Source organism: Gordionus sp. m RMFG-2023, chromosome 1 (genome assembly GCF_954871325.1).
Source record: "Gordionus sp. m RMFG-2023 chromosome 1, tfGorSpeb1-WG-v2, whole genome shotgun sequence".
Classification (NCBI taxonomy): Eukaryota; Metazoa; Nematomorpha; class Gordioida; order Chordodea; family Parachordodidae; genus Gordionus; species Gordionus sp. m RMFG-2023.
In genome coordinates, this window is record NC_088775.1 from 24,667,128 (window position 1) to 24,683,856 (window position 16,729).

Below are 16,729 nucleotides of genomic sequence, written 5' to 3' on the forward strand. Positions count from 1 at the left end.
TAAAATATAAAAATAAAAGAATTTTTCTCATTAATTTGATTGGATCTCAATATATATAAATACATTTATTTTATTTTTCTAAAGCATGGGTTGAGAAAATTATTAATTGCCAATTTATTAAATTGTTTACAATTATCCAAACAAGATAGGTATCGTCAATATAAGGCAAGGAAAAAAGCAGCTGTTAGAGAAGTTGGATATTTGTCCGAGAGAAATTTTCAATATATAAAAGTAAGAAATATTTTGGACGAAAATTTTAAAATTTTAAACTATTCTTTAACATTTGGCCATATTATTGTTGTAAGTAAAAATAGATAAATGTATTTTAATACGCAAAAAACGAGATGCTTAATTTAGAAAACACATATAAATCATGCTGTGATTTTATAATTTTCCCACCTAAGGAAAAATAATTAAAGATGAAAAAACAATTCAAACATAGGTGCTCATATTGCTGATTATTTATTGGATCCCCAATATAAGGGAATAATCCAACTAGTAGTGAGTTCGATTAGGAATTTTCAAGGTGATGATAATCAAAATATTTAAAAGGATATCATAAATTTTAGAAATAAAAGCGGAGGTATATTTAATTGCCAAATTATATGGAAAACAGTAAGTTCATAATGACAATCAGATTTCGGCTTCAAGTTATTAGAATGGAATTTCCCATCTTGAAAATTAAGAAAAATGTATAATATCTTACTAACAAATCCTAGTTCTTCTTTTTAAGAAAGAAATTGATCGGTTTGGGATAATATTTATACGAAGAAAAGAAATTAATTAAAGATCTCGACAACCAGATAATTGTTAAGAGTATATCATAACCTAGATTGCTTAAAATATTAAGGGAGGATAATATTGAATATAAATCAGAACAAGACTCTGCCATGGAGAGTGAAACATTAATTATAGGATTTTAAAAAATATAATTTAATATTATAAATCATTTTTTTACCATTATATATAAAACAAAGAATAAATATTTATTTGAATTTGACCATATTTGAGCGGTGAAATGCACAACCCTGTATAAAACTAATAAACAATAACCATCTTCATAATGTAAATTTGGCCCGGCTTAAACTCGTGCTTTTTGGTATTCTTGAATATGGGCTAATTTATTGTAATGATGTGCATGGAGATTAATTCGAATCCACCAAAAACTGCCCAACTCGCATCTATTTAAAAGTTAATTTTAAAATATTTTGCATAAATATCAATATTTTTAAACACGATAAAGTGATTAGTTTATTATCTATTATCGATCCAAAAACTTGTTCCATTGTCTGTTGAAATATGGCTGAAGACGTTTTAAGTCCGAATGGAAATCTTGTAAACCTGAAGAATCTCTTGTGTGTGGATATTGTAAGTAAATCTCTAGAGTTCTTATGAATCGGGATTTGAATAATGGGTTATTTAAAATCTATCTTGCCTCTCGCTAATTTGTTGATTCTGGGTATAGGGTATTTAAAATCTTCAAGAGCTGGGTTAACAGTTTCTTTAAGCCTGAGACTCCCATTATTTTTAAAGACTGGTGTAATTGGGTCCGCCCATCTTAGGTCTTTCACTGGCTCTATGATCTTGTTTTCTAGGCAAGTATTTAATTCTTTAGTTATATTGTTTATTCTGGAGTAAGGAATCCTTCTCTGTGGTATAATCTTTGGTTTGGCATTTGGCTTTACCGTAATCTAACTTGAGTCTTCATGACAGGTTTATTAGTTAACTTTGATTCGTAATTAGATATCAACTTCGCCAACTTGACGTTATCATCCACATCTATCATGCCTATGAATCTTTCAAGTATATTCTTAAAATGCTTTAACCATGATCTTCCTAACAAAGGCATCTTGTTAATGTTTACAATTAACGCATCCAAAATTTGAGAATCCTTTCGTATTCTACATTCATGAATCTATCATTTGTATCGTTTTGCCATGGTACCCTGATAACTAGATGTTGGACTTCAATGTTTTTTATGCTTGTTTTCTATCATATATTCTGGTATAATTGGTGCCAGTATCCATTTGTATTGTAGTTGCGACGTTGTTAATTTTGATGTTCACCATATATGCATCACCTTTGTAATTCTCAACCTCGTTTTATACGTTATATATGTCAATATTTGATAAATTATTATTTTTCTTCATGAAATCTATCATTTCGTCTTGGAAAATGATAATTGATTTGGTTATTAAATCTTAGGTTGTCATAATATAGTCGTGTCTGCCATGGTTGTCCTAAACTGTTGTTTGTAATGATTATCGTAATGTATGTTGGTCTCATCATAAGGAATCATCTGGGCATTATCATATCTGCTGTTTGTTGATTTTGTTCATTAACTTTTTTTTTATCTTGCCACTCCCTCCACATGTTTTACATCAGAGTGTGTGTTTTCTTTGATAATGATCTTATATATTGATGTTTCGATCAATTTCATCTAATTCTTTACCTATCTTTATGATATCATCTAAAATGATTAAATCTTTTGTACTTTATTTCCTTAGACAAGCTTGATACTTTATTTTCTCTATAACTCTGTCGTATCCAACAAGTTGCAATCTCTGTTGAGCTGACAAATTTGAGTGATCAACTCTAAAAAACTTAAGCTCTCCTTTTGAACCGCAGCATTAAAATCGCTAATTTTCTTGTTTCGAGTCTTAACAGGCTGTAATAATCTGTTGTTGATTAGTATCGAAGATTTCATAAGATCGGCCTCAGGGCATATAGATTGTGGTTTAGAAGATATCATTTGGTAAATTGTGGAGTAAGGTAGTGGTATTATCGTCATCTGTACTATTATTCTTAAAAATAAGTTCAATTTTAGTTATATATGTATCAATATTTCCTATATATTTAAGAAACTCACATTTGTATAATACAGTATCATTAAAAACAGTGGGTTTTTTATTATCCAACATATTTAAATAATTATAAAAAAAATTTTTTTTTAATTATTTTTATTTTAGAAAAAAGAAATAATTAATATGAAACTCACCTTTGTGTTTTAATAAAATTTTATTTTACGAAAGATAGCTGCTGCCACCATGTTAAGGTAGACTGGGAGTAAGACATTAAATAAAAAAGTTATACAAATTTTATTTTATTTATTAAAAAATTTAAACTACTGAATCTAATAAATTTTACATCTATATATATGTTATAAAATTCCATTTAACAATTTATTTAATCGGTCAATATAAAATAACAATCATTTAAACCAGGGACGACAACCCTCCTTCTAAAAAAATGGACTAGGGTTTGGGTTCAGTGAAAAATCTTTAAACCCGGTTCGAATTCAGGTGGGTTCAGGGTTCGGAGACCAGAAAAACAATGACTTATTAAAATTAGTTAAAATAATAGAAACATCATTTTTTAAAAAATTTATTTTAATTAGTATCACCATAAAAATAATTATCATCATAATTATAATATATTATATATAATCGTCGTCTAAAATTGGAGTGCCCCACTCGACATTTTCAAAATTTTTGAGTTAGAAATGGATAATAACTTATTTATTCCCAATATATATAAAAATAATAACTAGATTAAAAAATATTGATTTTTGCCAAAGTTATTGTCAAAATTGATCAATAAATTTTTCCTATATTTTATTTTAAACTTTAATGTTGATTTTCTCATTTTAAACATTCAAAATTTTTGAGTTAGAAGTGGATAATAACTTATTTATTCTCAGTATATATAAAAATATATATTCATTTTTACCAAAGTTATTGTCAAAATTGATCAATAAATTTTTCCTATATTTAATTTTATTTAATGGATTTTCTCATTTTAAACATTTGTTTAATTGGGGCACTCCGTTCTAGATCGACGATATAATACAGTGTTGTGATGATTTAATGAAACATATTGACGATTAAATTAAAACCCATCCATATAAAATTTTAATCTTCGCAAAAATAATTAAAATATAGACAAAGCATTATTGAAATTTTTTTTATTATTCCTTTTGTTATTTTAATTATTTTTGCAAAGATTATAATTTTATATGGATGGGTTTTAATTTAATCGTCAATATGTTTCATTAAATCATCCATCACACACTGTACTACAATACAATTTAAAAAATTATTAAATATAACAAAAATAATTACATGACCAAAAAATGTTTTTTTTTTAAATTAATATTTTTTTGAATATAAAAACAATTGTTTTGAATAAGAACTCTTTTTAAATAGGAAATCTTTTATAAATAAAAATCTTAAATTACATGTTTTTTATATTATATTTTTTTTAACATATGATTTAAAATAAATAAGAAAGTTTAAAATAAAATAAAAACTTGAACCCTGAACCCCAGATTTAAAAAAAAGGTTTGGGTTCGGAGAAATATTGGTTTGGGTTCGGGTTCTAGTCCCTGATTTAAACGACCAAAGTATTAAGAAACTTTTAAGATAACATAATGTAAAGTAAAAGAAATAATAAAATCTGTCCGTAACGTAAATATAATGTAAAATAAAAGAAATAATAAAATCAGTCCTTAAGGTAAATATTAAGTTAATAGACTGTGAAAAAGAAATAATAAAAATCAGTCCATATATATTAACAAGTTCAACCCTTTTTAGTACGCTTTGCATATTTTTATCAAATTTTAAGAAGGATAAAAGAGACAACGATTATCAGCATGAAAATTTTCATTTTTTTTTGTTTCGCCAAGTACCAACATATTTCTCAAAAAAATAAGAAAGTTAAAGAACGAAGATTGTGATAATTGGCACTTTTCTAAATTATTTCAATAAAATTTAAACAAAATATCTTTTTTTGAATGATTTCTCAAAATTTTTTGTGGTACATCTTCATGAAATTAATTAAACATTTTTACAATCCATATTTTAACCCATTTGTGTCCAAAAAACTTTAAAAATAACGATTATGACAATTGCTACTTGTCTAGAGTACATCTTCACTGAAGTTTTATTTTAACATGTTACTTACCCATTTATGTAAAAAAAAACAAAAAACTTAAATAACTATTTAGTTAAATTGTATTTAAATTAAAATCGTTATTTCATGCTACTTTTTTAAGCAAGTATTTATAAAAAATAACGAATATGACAATTGTCACATTATAATATTATCCTTAAATAGATCATATAAAATCACATTATACATATTTTTGCCCATTAGCGTCAATAAAATCTAATATGTTTAAATATACTGATTATGATAATTATCATTTTTCAAAGGAACAACTTCTTTGAATTTATAATTTAACATCTTTAACCAGTTTCAAGTCAATCAGATTGATTAATCAGTTACAAATACTTTTATTAAAAACATTAAACGTTTTTTAAAAAAAAATGTATGATGAATATACTTAAAAAATATAGATAATTATACAAAAATGATTTTAAAAAAATTATAAAAGATTTTACCTAAAATAATGTTTATTTATAATAAAATTCACAAAAGAATTCCTCAAAAAAGATTTATTTACAAAGAAGATTTAAAATTATTGGGCGTGCTAATAAATTGTAACAAAAATCTCCATATATAATCACCGTAATGAAAAAATCTATATATGTCGTAATTTTTAAAGGGATCATGACTATCCGGGATCTTCATGGGATTTAAAGGGATATCTTTAAAATTTCAATTTTTTAAAGGATAAATATATTATCACGTTTTAATGGTGATAAAGAGGAATTTTATTTTAAAAGCATTTTCCACGAGTTTCGCTGCGTTTTTTCATTTTCTATGTTGTTTTTTTGGCCTTATGATATAAGATATATATAGTATAGGTAGTGTTGCGTAATCGGCTAATTTTAGCCGACTAAAAACGGCTTAGCCGAGATTTTAGGTGGAAAAATCGGCTAAGCCTAATTAGGTATAGCCTAAAAATCGGCTAAGCCTAATTAGGCTAAGCCTAAAAATCGGCTAAGCCTAATTAGGCTAAGCCTAAAAATCGGCTAAACCTAATTAGGCTAAGCCTAAAAATCGGCTAAACCTAATTAGGCTAAGCCTAAAAATCGGCTAAACCTAATTAGGCTAAGCCTAAAAATCGGCTAAGCCTAAAAATTGGCTAAGCCTAAAAATCGGCTAAGCCTAAAAATTGGCTAAGCCTAAAAATGGGCTAAGCCTAAAAATTGGCTAAAATAAATTATTCAAAATTCTGCATCGATGCTTAGCATTAATTATTATTTATTTATTTTAGTAAAATAATTTATTTTATTTAATGTAAATATTTTATTATTATCAACAAATAAACATGATAGGATTTAATATTTTTTATTTATATTATTATATTTTGAAATGAAAATAAATTTATTTATTTGATGTTTTTTTAATAAAAAAAAATAATATGCTGCTATATTGTAAAAATGTAATATTCTTTAAATATAATTTATTAGTGATTTTCACAATCTTCTTTGTAAATACATCTTTTATTGAGGAATTATATTGTAAATTTTATTAGATAAATACACAATCTTTTAGGTGAAATCTTTTATCATTTTTTTAAAATTATCTATTAATTATTAAATGAGGTGGATTTTATGAAACTTTTTTGATGTTATTTTATATGATCTTTTTAAGGATAATATTTTAATGTGACAATTGTCATAATCGTTCATTTATAAGTTTTTTGAATTTTTTTGAAGAAAGTATGTTAAAATAAGTATTAATAACATGTGTAAATACAAATTTAGTGAAGATGTACCAATGAAAAGTGACAATTGTCATAATGGTTAATTTTAAAGTTTTTTGAATTTTTTTGACGAAAATTTTGTTAAAATAATTATTAATAACATTTGTAAATATAAATTTAGTGAAGATGTACCATAGAAAAGTGACAATTGTCATAATCGTTATTTTTAAAGTTTTTCGAATTTTTTTGACGAAAATATGTTAAAATAAGAATTAATAACATGTGTAAATATAAATTTAGTGAAGATGTACCAATGAAAAGTGACAATTGTCATAATAGTTAATTTTAAAGTTTTATGAATTTTTTTGACGAAAATTTGTTAAAATAAGTATTAATAACATGTGTAAATATAAATTTAGTGAAGATGTACCAGAAAAGTGACAATTGTCATAATCGTTATTTTTAAAGTTTTTCGAATTTTTTTGACGAAAATATGTTAAAATAAGAATTAATAACATGTGTAAATATAAATTTAGTGAAGATGTACCAATGAAAAGTGACAATTGTCATAATGGTTAATTTTAAAGTTTTTTGAATTTTTTTGACGAAAATTTGTTAAAATAAGTATTAATAACATGTGTAAATATAAATTTAGTGAAGATGTACCATAGAAAAGTGACAATTGTCATAATCGTTATTTTTAAAGTTTTTCGAATTTTTTTGACGAAAATATGTTAAAATAAGAATTTATAACATGTGTAAATATAAATTTAGTGAAGATGTACCAATGAAAAGTGACAATTGTCATAATGGTTAATTTTAAAGTTTTTTGAATTTTTTTGACGAAAATTTGTTAAAATAAGTATTAATAACATGTGTAAATATAAATTTAGTGAAGATGTACCATAGAAAAGTGACAATTGTCATAATCGTTATTTTTAAAGTTTTTCGAATTTTTTTGACGAAAATATGTTAAAATAAGAATTAATATCATATGTAAATATAAATTTAGTGAAGATGTACCAATGAAAAGTGACAATTGTCATAATAGTTAATTTTAAAGTTTTTTGAATTTTTTTGACGAAAATTTGTTAAAATAAGTATTAATAACATGTGTAAATATAAATTTAGTGAAGATGTACCATAGAAAAGTGACAATTGTCATAATCGTTATTTTTAAAGTTTTTCGAATATTTTTGACGAAAATATGTTAAAATAAGAATTAATAACATGTGTAAATATAAATTTAGTGAAGATGTACCAATGAAAAGTGACAATTGTCATAATGGTTAATTTTAAAGTTTTTTGACAATTTGTTAAAATAAGTATTAATAACATGTGTAAATATAAATTTAGTGAAGATGTACCATAGAAAAGTGACAATTGTCATAATCGTTATTTTTAAAGTTTTTTGAATTTTTTTGACGAAAATATGTTAAAATAAGTATTAATAACATGTGTAAATATAAATTTTGTGAAGATGTACCAATGAAAAGTGACAATTGTCATAATCGCTATTTTTAAAGTTTTTTGAATTTTTTTGACGAAAATATGTTAAAATAAGTATTAATAACATGTGTAAATATAAATTTAGTGAAGATGTACCATAGAAAAGTGACAATTGACATAATCGTTATTTTTAAAGTTTTTTGACGAAAATATGTTAAAATAAGTATTAATAACATGTGTAAATATAAATTTAGTGAAGATGTACCAATGAAAAGTGAAAATTGTCATAATCGCTAAAGTTTTTTAAATATAAATTTAGTGAAGATAGTGACATTTGTCATAATCGTTAATTTTAAAGTTTTTTGATTTTTTTTGAAGAAAATATGTTAAAATAAGTATTAATAACATGTGTAAATATAAATTTAGTGAAGATGTACCAATGAAAAGTGACATTTGTCATAATTGTTATTTTTAAAGTTTTTTGAATTTTTTTGAAGAAAATATGTTAAAATAAATATTAAAAACCTGTTTAAATAAAAATTTAGTGAAGATGTACTATAGAAAAGTGACAATTGTCATAATCGTTATCTTTAAAGTTTTTTGAATTTTTTTGACGAAAATATGTTAAAATAAGTATTAATAACATGTGTAAATATAAATTTAGTGAAGATGTACCAATGAAAAGTGACATTTGTCATAATTGTTATTTTTAAAGTTTTTTGAATTTTATTGACAAAGATATTTTAAAATAAGTATTGATAACATGTTTAAATAAAAATTTAGTGAAGATGTACTCTAGATAAGCGACAATTGTCATAATCGTTATTTTTAAAGTTTTTTGATTTTTTTTGACGAAAATAGTTAACTTGCATCGATATTGATTTTAAAATAGAAAAAAAAGTTTACCCAAATTTTAAACAAGATTGTCTGATGAAAATTGGTAAAAAAAATAATAATTTCTAAATTAGGATTAGATATTATGATATAAATTTTGCATATTAATTTCTGACCCGATGAACAAATGTAATAAAATGCCAATTTGCTCCTGTTTTTGGGGAAGAATCTATTATTACCATATGTGTTTCTATGGCATATACTCAGGCAATTTTAAATTTACAATCTATATTTTTACCCATTTACATCAAAGAAATTTTAAAAATAACGATTATGACAATTGTCACTTTTCTATAGTACATCTTCACTAAATTTTTATTTACACATGTTATTATTTCGTCAACAAAAATCAAAAAATTTAAAAAATAATGATTATGAAAATTGTCGCTTATCTAGAGTACATCTTCACTAAATTTATATTTACACATGTTATTAATTTAATACTTATTTTAACATATTTTCGTCAAAAAAATTCAAAAAACTTTAAAAATAACGATTATGACAATTGTCACTTTTCATTGTCTTCAATTTATATTTACACATGTTATTAATACTTATTTTAACATATTTTCGTCAAAAAACTTTAAAAATACCCATTATGACAATGTCAATTTTCTATGGTACATCTTCACTAAATTTTATTTAAACATGTTATCAATACTTATTTTAACATATTTTCTTCAAAAAAATTCAAAAAACTTATAAAATAACGATTATGACAATTGTCACTTTTCTATGGTACATCTTCACTAAATTTATATTTACACATGTTATTAATACTTTTTTTAACAAATTTTCTTCAAAAAAATTCCAAAAACTTATAAAATAACGATTATGATAATTGTCACTTTTCTATGGTACATCTTCACTAAATTTTTATTTAAACATGTTTTTACTACTTATTTTAACCTATTTTCTTCAAAAAATTCAAAAAACGTATAAAATAACGATTATGACAATTGTCACTTTTCTATGGTACATCTTCACTAAATTTTTATTTAAACATGTTTTTAATACTTATTTTAACATATTTTCTTCAAAAAAATTCAAAAAACGTATAAAATAACGATTATGATAATTGTCACTTTTCTATGGTACATCTTCACTAAATTTATATTTACACATGTTATTAATACTTATTTTAACAAATTTTCTTCAAAAAAATTCCAAAAACTTATAAAATAACGATTATGATAATTGTCACTTTTCTATGGTACATCTTCACTAAATTTTTATTTAAACATGTTTTTACTACTTATTTAACCTATTTTCTTCAAAAAAATTCAAAAAACGTATAAAATAACGATTATGACAATTGTCACTTTTCTATGGTACATCTTCACTAAATTTTTATTTAAACATGTTTTTAATACTTATTTTAACATATTTTCTTCAAAAAAATTCAAAAAACGTATAAAATAACGATTATGACAATTGTCACTTTTCTATGGTACATCTTCACTAAATTTTTATTTAAACATGTTATTAATACTTATTTTAACATATTGTCGTCAAAAAAAATCAAAAAACTTTAAAAATAGCGATTATGACAATTGTCACTTTTCTTTGGTACATCTTCACTAAATTTATATTTACACATGTTATTAATACTTTTTTTAACCTATTTTTTTCAAAAAAATTCAAAAAACTTATAAAATAACGATTATGACAATTGTCACATTAAAATATTATCCTTAAAAAGATCATATAAAATCATCAAAAAAGTTTCATAAAATCCACCTCATTTAATAAAAAATAGATAATTTTAAATGATAAAAAAATTATAAAAGATTTCACCTAAAAGATTGTTTATTTATCTAATAAAATTTACAATATAATTCCTCAATAAAAGATGTATTTATAAAGAAGATTGTAAAAATCACTAATAAATTATATTAAAAAGAATATTACATTTTTACAATATAGCAGCATATTATTTTTTTTATTAAAATAACATCAAATAAATAAATTTATTTTCATTTCAAAATATAATAATATAAATAAAAAATATTAAATCATATCATGTTTATTTGTTGATAATAATAAAATATTTACATTAAATATAAATAAAATAAATTTATTTTACTAAAATAAATAAATAATAATTAATAATAAGCATCGATGCAGAATTTTGACTAATTTAATTTTAGCAGATATATATAGGCTTAGCCAATTTTTAGGCTTAACCTAATTAGGCTTAGCCGATTTTTAGTTTTAGCCGATTTTTAGGCTTACCTAATTAGGCTTAGCCGATTATTAGGCTTAGCCGATTTTTAAGCTTAGCCTAATTAGGCTTAGCCGATTTTTAGGCTTAGCCTAATTAGGCTTAGCCGATTTTTAGGCTTAGCCTAATTAGGCTTAGCCGATTTTTAGGCTTAGCCTAATTAGGCTTAGCCGATTTTTAGGCTTAGCCTAATTAGGCTTAGCCGATTTTTAGGCTTAGCCTTATTAGGCTTAGGCGTAGTTTTTAGCCGATTACGCAACACTAAGTATAGGGTATCAATCGATAGCTAATCATAAGATCTATTCAACTGGAGGTCAATCTCTGACCCATAATGGGCGGTCTAGGGGGGTAGGATGATGGGGGGCGGAGGGGGGGGGGGGTAAAAAATAATTTTTTTTGATATGTGTATCAATCGATAGCCAATCAAAAGATCTATTCAACAGGGTTCAATCTCTGCCCCATAATGGGCGGTCTAGGGTGTGGGGGTGGGGTGTAAAAAATATTTTTTTTGATATGGGTATCAATCGATAGCTAATCAAAAGATTTATTCAATGAAGGTCAATTTCTGCCCCATAATGGGCGGTCTAGGGGATGAGGGGGGGGGGGTAAAAAATATTTTTTTTGATATGGGTATCAATCGATAGCTAATCTAAAGATCTATTCAACTGGAGGTCAATGTCTGCCCCATAATAGACTGTCTAGGGGGTGGGGGTGGGGGTGGGGGTGTAAAAATTAATTTTTTTTGAAATGGGTATCAAATAAAAACTAATTTTAATATGGTTTGACTGAAAGTCTTCATTCTTGGTCTTGATGGGTATGACCTGGTCTGGGGGAGGGGGTCAACAAATTAACAAAATGTCTAGTTGGATAGAATTTACAGAAATAAAAGAGAATGAAGATAAAACAATTTTTTAAATTTTTTTTCGGTTCCAATCCTGAACTTGAAATATATAATTTGCAGTGTTCTATATTAGCACGATATTCCATAGCTATTTTTTTTAGTATCGATATCTTTAGCGTGCACCATTTTTTTAAAAAGAGAGATAACGGTAGCTCGTTACTAAATAAATAGCAAAAATTATTATAACAATTTTATAATTAATTCTAAAATCATAATCTTATAATTTTATTTTATTTTAAAATTTAAATTTACATTTAAAAATATAATATGTTTTTCAAAAAAATAAAAATTTTTAAATGTCGACAGTATAGAATGATAATGAAAATAATTGGTACAGATCATATCGACAAAGGAATATCTCTTGAAAATGATGATGATATGAAATTTCCTTTTCCTTAATTCACAAATTATTTTAATCTCGATAAAAAAATTAACACAATATATAAATTTTGCTGTAAGATGTGGCCGAGGTTTTATCAGCAAACAAAACTAGTTGCTTCAACTTGAGAAAACATTTAAAGGTAATATATCAACCAAAAATTAATATCAATGTATAGCTCAATTCTTAATCTTTAAAAAAAATTAGATCATCTATAATAGTTTTTGAGTTAGATGAGTTTAGGTGAAAGTTGATTTTCTGGCCTAGTCTAAACATACTATATTTCAACTAGCCATAAGATAGTGAATTTTTATGGGTATCTAATAAATAGTAATTAAAAAATCTTTTGATTATATTAATTTTATCAGGCTAAGCGGGCATCCTAAGATATAATGAATATTATTATTCACACAGAACATAAACATGGGTATTAAATAAAAGTTAAATACATTTAGACTTCTTTATTAAATACAATTATAAGCAGGGGTTAAATATAGTCATTGCTATTTATAAACTCATTGTAGCCTAATGATAAAATTGTTTGCTAGAAACTTAATCTAATTTGTAATATTTTTAAATCTCAAAATTTCGGCTTCGGCCTCAATATTTTTGGGGCATAGATTAGATCTATCATTTTTATTTATTGGGATAAGTACGTGATCCCCACCAATGCAAAATTTTATCTTTTTAATTTTATTCTTATAAGCATTCTCTTGCTTCTTCCTAGCTATTAAATATGAAATGAACGAAGGTAGTCTGGTTAAAATATTTTCGATGCTGTTGCCAATCGAGTTTGTAGTATAATTATCTTTTCATAATATTATATTTCCAATTTTATATTTTGTTCCCTCCGAAAGAATATATTCAATATTGTAAAAGGATTCATAAGAATTTGCCCTCCTTATCTTGTAAGCAATCAGAACACCCTCAGGTTTATCAGTACTGTTATTGTTATAAAGTAGTTATAACGTATTGCAAGTCTCATTAGAAACTATGGTGAAATCTTGTTTAAAATAAAAAATATATAAAAATGAAGAGTTAAATTTGTAGAGTTAGTAAAATATTTCTTGATTTTATTACTTTCATCAGAAAAGGAATGATTTCTCAATCCATTGCCATTATATGATGAGCTTGGTATAGAATTTTGAATTAATTTTAAGTTTAAAATATTTATTATCATTCAATTTTTACTCATTTAATCAGGATTAGACTCGATCAATAAGAAGTTGAACTAGATGTAACATTATGAATTAAACTATTAAAAAATTTAGGAGTTACAATTATATTTTTATTCTAGCATATTTTATTATTACTGATTTCACCAGGATCACATTCTATCAATGAATTTTCGTTTGATGTTAGTCTTGGAAGAGTATGAACCAAACCTTTATAGAATTAGGGGGTAAATATATTTAAAAATAAAATAATCATTTTTTATTTAAAGACTGGTGGCGATGCAGAAGTTTAAATTTTGTGAAAATATTAATATTATTTTTTATAAATTTCGATAATTTTGAATTAAACCATTAAAAAATTTAGGAGTTACAATTATATTTTTACATATTTTATTATTACTGATTTCATCAGGATCAAATTCTATCAATGAATTTTCGTTTGATGTTAGTCTTGGAAGAGTATGAACCAAACCTTTATAGAATTAGGGGGTAAATATATTTAAAAATAAAATAATCATTTTTTATTTAAAGACTGGTGGCGATGCGGAGGTTTAAATTTTCCGAAAATTATTAATTATTTTATAAATTTCGATAATTTTGAATTAAACCTTTAAAAAATTTAGGAGTTACAATTAAATATTTAGTTCTATTATTACCGATTTCATCAGGATCATATTCTATCAATAAGTTTTCCCTTGATGTTAACCTCGGAAGAGTATAAACCAAACCTTTATAAATATAAAATAATCATTTTTTTATTTGGAGTAGTGGCGATGCGGAGGTTTAAATTTTCTGAAAATTAAGGGGTCCATTAAGAATTTTAATTTTTTTTTAAAAATTTCGATAGATTATTAAACTGAGCCCTCTTAAATAATATGAATTTTTACTCATTTATTCATGATCAGAAGCCACATTAACTATTTCTTGTGTCAGTTCCGGTGTTCTAGCGAAAATAATATTAAATGGGGTGTTTTTAGTTGTTCTAGAATATCCTAGATTGATATTAAATACAATTTTAGGGAGCGCAGTCACCCAATCATGTTTTTTTGTGTCCAGCATGTATCCGCTTATTCTTGACACTAAAGTTCCATTTGCTCGCTCAATTAAACCATTGGTTTCTAGGTGGCATGGTCGCGAATGTGCAAATATTACCTTTGGAAATTCATCCTTTAACATAGATTCAACTATTTTATCTACAAGTTTTTTTAAGACAAATCAATAATTATATTTACTTTTAAATTCTCGTCCATTATCACTTTGTAAAATTTTTGGAGGACCAAAAGTAAAAAACAATTTCCGTATAACTTTTACTGTTTGTTCCCCTTGTTTTGATATAAGAGGCTTTGCGTATGTATTAAAAAAATGGCCTTTAAAGTGAATTATGTATTTAAATTCTCCATCAGGAGTGCTACTAAAATCAATAAGATCCATTACAACTCGACCCCATACTGCCGTTGACTTTAAAGCTTTACCAGTTGGAGTCTTCGGCAACGTCGTCTTCAATGAGCATACCTCGCAATTTTTTATATAATCTTTGAGCTTATTCACTGGAACAGTTGCATATATTGTTTCAATCGATTTGATAGTTGTGTTCACTCCTAAATATTTGGGGAAAAAGATTACTAGTTTTTCTTAAAAATAATAGGCCCGTATAATATATTTTTTTGAAAAAAAGCTTAAACTAATATTTTATATTTTACATGCCAATAAGAACACATAGTGTTTGATGACATTGTAATTTTTCTTATTTATTTTCTTGTGTTTTTCGATTTGTTTCTTTCGTTTTTTTTGTTTAAACGAAGCTATTATAGCAGTCCAAACATCCTGCTCTTTACCAATAAATCGAACCAGGATACACTTTAGGTGTCCAATACGAAGCAACCAATTTTTTCCCTTAAATTCCTAACCACAACATAATTGACAAAATCCCAATCAAATTAGAAATATAAAATAGATTTACTTAAAATTTATTTATTTTTTTGTATATTATTAGAAAATGATAAATTATTTTATAATAATCTTAAAAAAAATATTGTAAAATAAAATGAAAATTGCAAAATTATCTAACATTAAAATAATATCCATGATTTATGGTCCTCCCGCACTTTCTGGCTGGGTAGGGCCTAATATTTTTAAAAAAATTCTGCCGGGTCGGGCTGTTATTATTCAATTTTATGAAATAAATTAATATATTTTAAAACTTGCAAGAAATAGGACGTAATATTTTTATTTGTAAATTTATTTTTTACAATTAAAAAATTATTAATTTTTTCTATATTTAAATAAATTCGGACCGAGCCGGGCGGACAAATAATTTTTACATGGGGTTGCGTTTTTCTGGACAAATATATGAAAAAATTGGGGATAGGGCAGAGCCTAACAAATTTTTTTAAAAAATGGATCATGCTTAAAATATTAATCCCGAAGCAGATCACTAATTGATATCATTTATTAAATTTAAATTCGATGAAAAACCCATATGGAAAAATAAATTTCAGACAAACCGAAATAAAATAATCACAATTTGACGGGTTGGGTCGGGTTTAACTAACACCAAATAAACTACAATATGAAAATAAAATAATATTCGAATATTTTTCAACTATGCTAATAATATACTAGTGAATATTTATTTAATCAATCAAATTATTCGAATATAAATAAAAAGTAATTCAATAAACATTTACCTGTATGATTCTTATCATTGTGATGTGTCTTAAATATTTCACCCAATTCGGACAATATAATAATTGGCTTGCTTTTCTTCGAACCCATTATAGTATTATTTTTTAAATAAAAAAGTCCTTTAATTTTAGATTTTAGTTTGGCATCTATTCCATCAATATTTGTATAATTTTTCGTCATGAGAATTTGTTTAAAAATATTATATTCAGTAAGATTTTTAGGTACTAATTGGGGCATTATTAAAAATATTAATATTTTGAATTATAAATATATAAAAAAAGAAATTTGAAATTTAGTATTAACTAGAAAAAAAATTCTATATCTTAAATTTTCTATTTCCTTTTATAAATATTTTTTTTCTTCTCCTTCTATTATAGGAAAAAGGTCAACAAAATATTTTTTTTCCAAA

At 24.6% G+C, this 16,729-nt stretch overlaps 2 protein-coding genes across 2 annotated transcripts; both read right to left on the reverse strand.

Moving 5' to 3' along the window:
* Positions 1–1,415: 1,415 nt before the first annotated feature.
* On the reverse strand, positions 1,416–1,849 carry LOC135923416 (uncharacterized). The gene is made up of 2 exons (XM_065458148.1): positions 1,697–1,849; positions 1,416–1,649 (listed from the first exon to the last, which is right to left on the reverse strand). The coding sequence occupies exons 1-2, from the start codon at positions 1,847–1,849 to the stop codon at positions 1,416–1,418; spliced, it is 387 nt and encodes a 128-aa protein (XP_065314220.1).
* Positions 1,850–13,753: 11,904 nt separating this feature from the next.
* On the reverse strand, positions 13,754–16,410 carry LOC135923423 (SCAN domain-containing protein 3-like). Its single transcript, XM_065458160.1, has 5 exons — positions 16,323–16,410; positions 14,868–15,233; positions 14,292–14,363; positions 14,036–14,107; positions 13,754–13,845 (listed from the first exon to the last, which is right to left on the reverse strand). The coding sequence occupies exons 1-5, from the start codon at positions 16,408–16,410 to the stop codon at positions 13,754–13,756; spliced, it is 690 nt and encodes a 229-aa protein (XP_065314232.1).
* Between the last annotated feature and the right edge of the window lie 319 nt (positions 16,411–16,729).

Bases quoted from the DNA above. Each gene is read 5' to 3' on its own strand.
- LOC135923416 (XM_065458148.1), bottom strand. From the start codon at position 1,849: ATGCCTTTGTTAGGAAGATCATGGTTAAAGCATTTTAAGAATATACTT. The intron at 1,650-1,696 runs GTTAGATTACGG...ATTATACCACAG, and splicing joins AACCTGTCATGAAGACTCAA to AGAAGGATTCCTTACTCCAG.
- LOC135923423 (XM_065458160.1), bottom strand. From the start codon at position 16,410: ATGGGTTCGAAGAAAAGCAAGCCAATTATTATATTGTCCGAATTGGGT. The intron at 14,364-14,867 runs GTAAATATAATT...ATATTTATAAAG, and splicing joins TAATGGACGAGAATTTAAAA to GTTTGGTTTATACTCTTCCG. The intron at 14,108-14,291 runs GTAATAATAGAA...AATTCTATAAAG, and splicing joins ATATGATCCTGATGAAATCG to GTTTGGTTCATACTCTTCCA.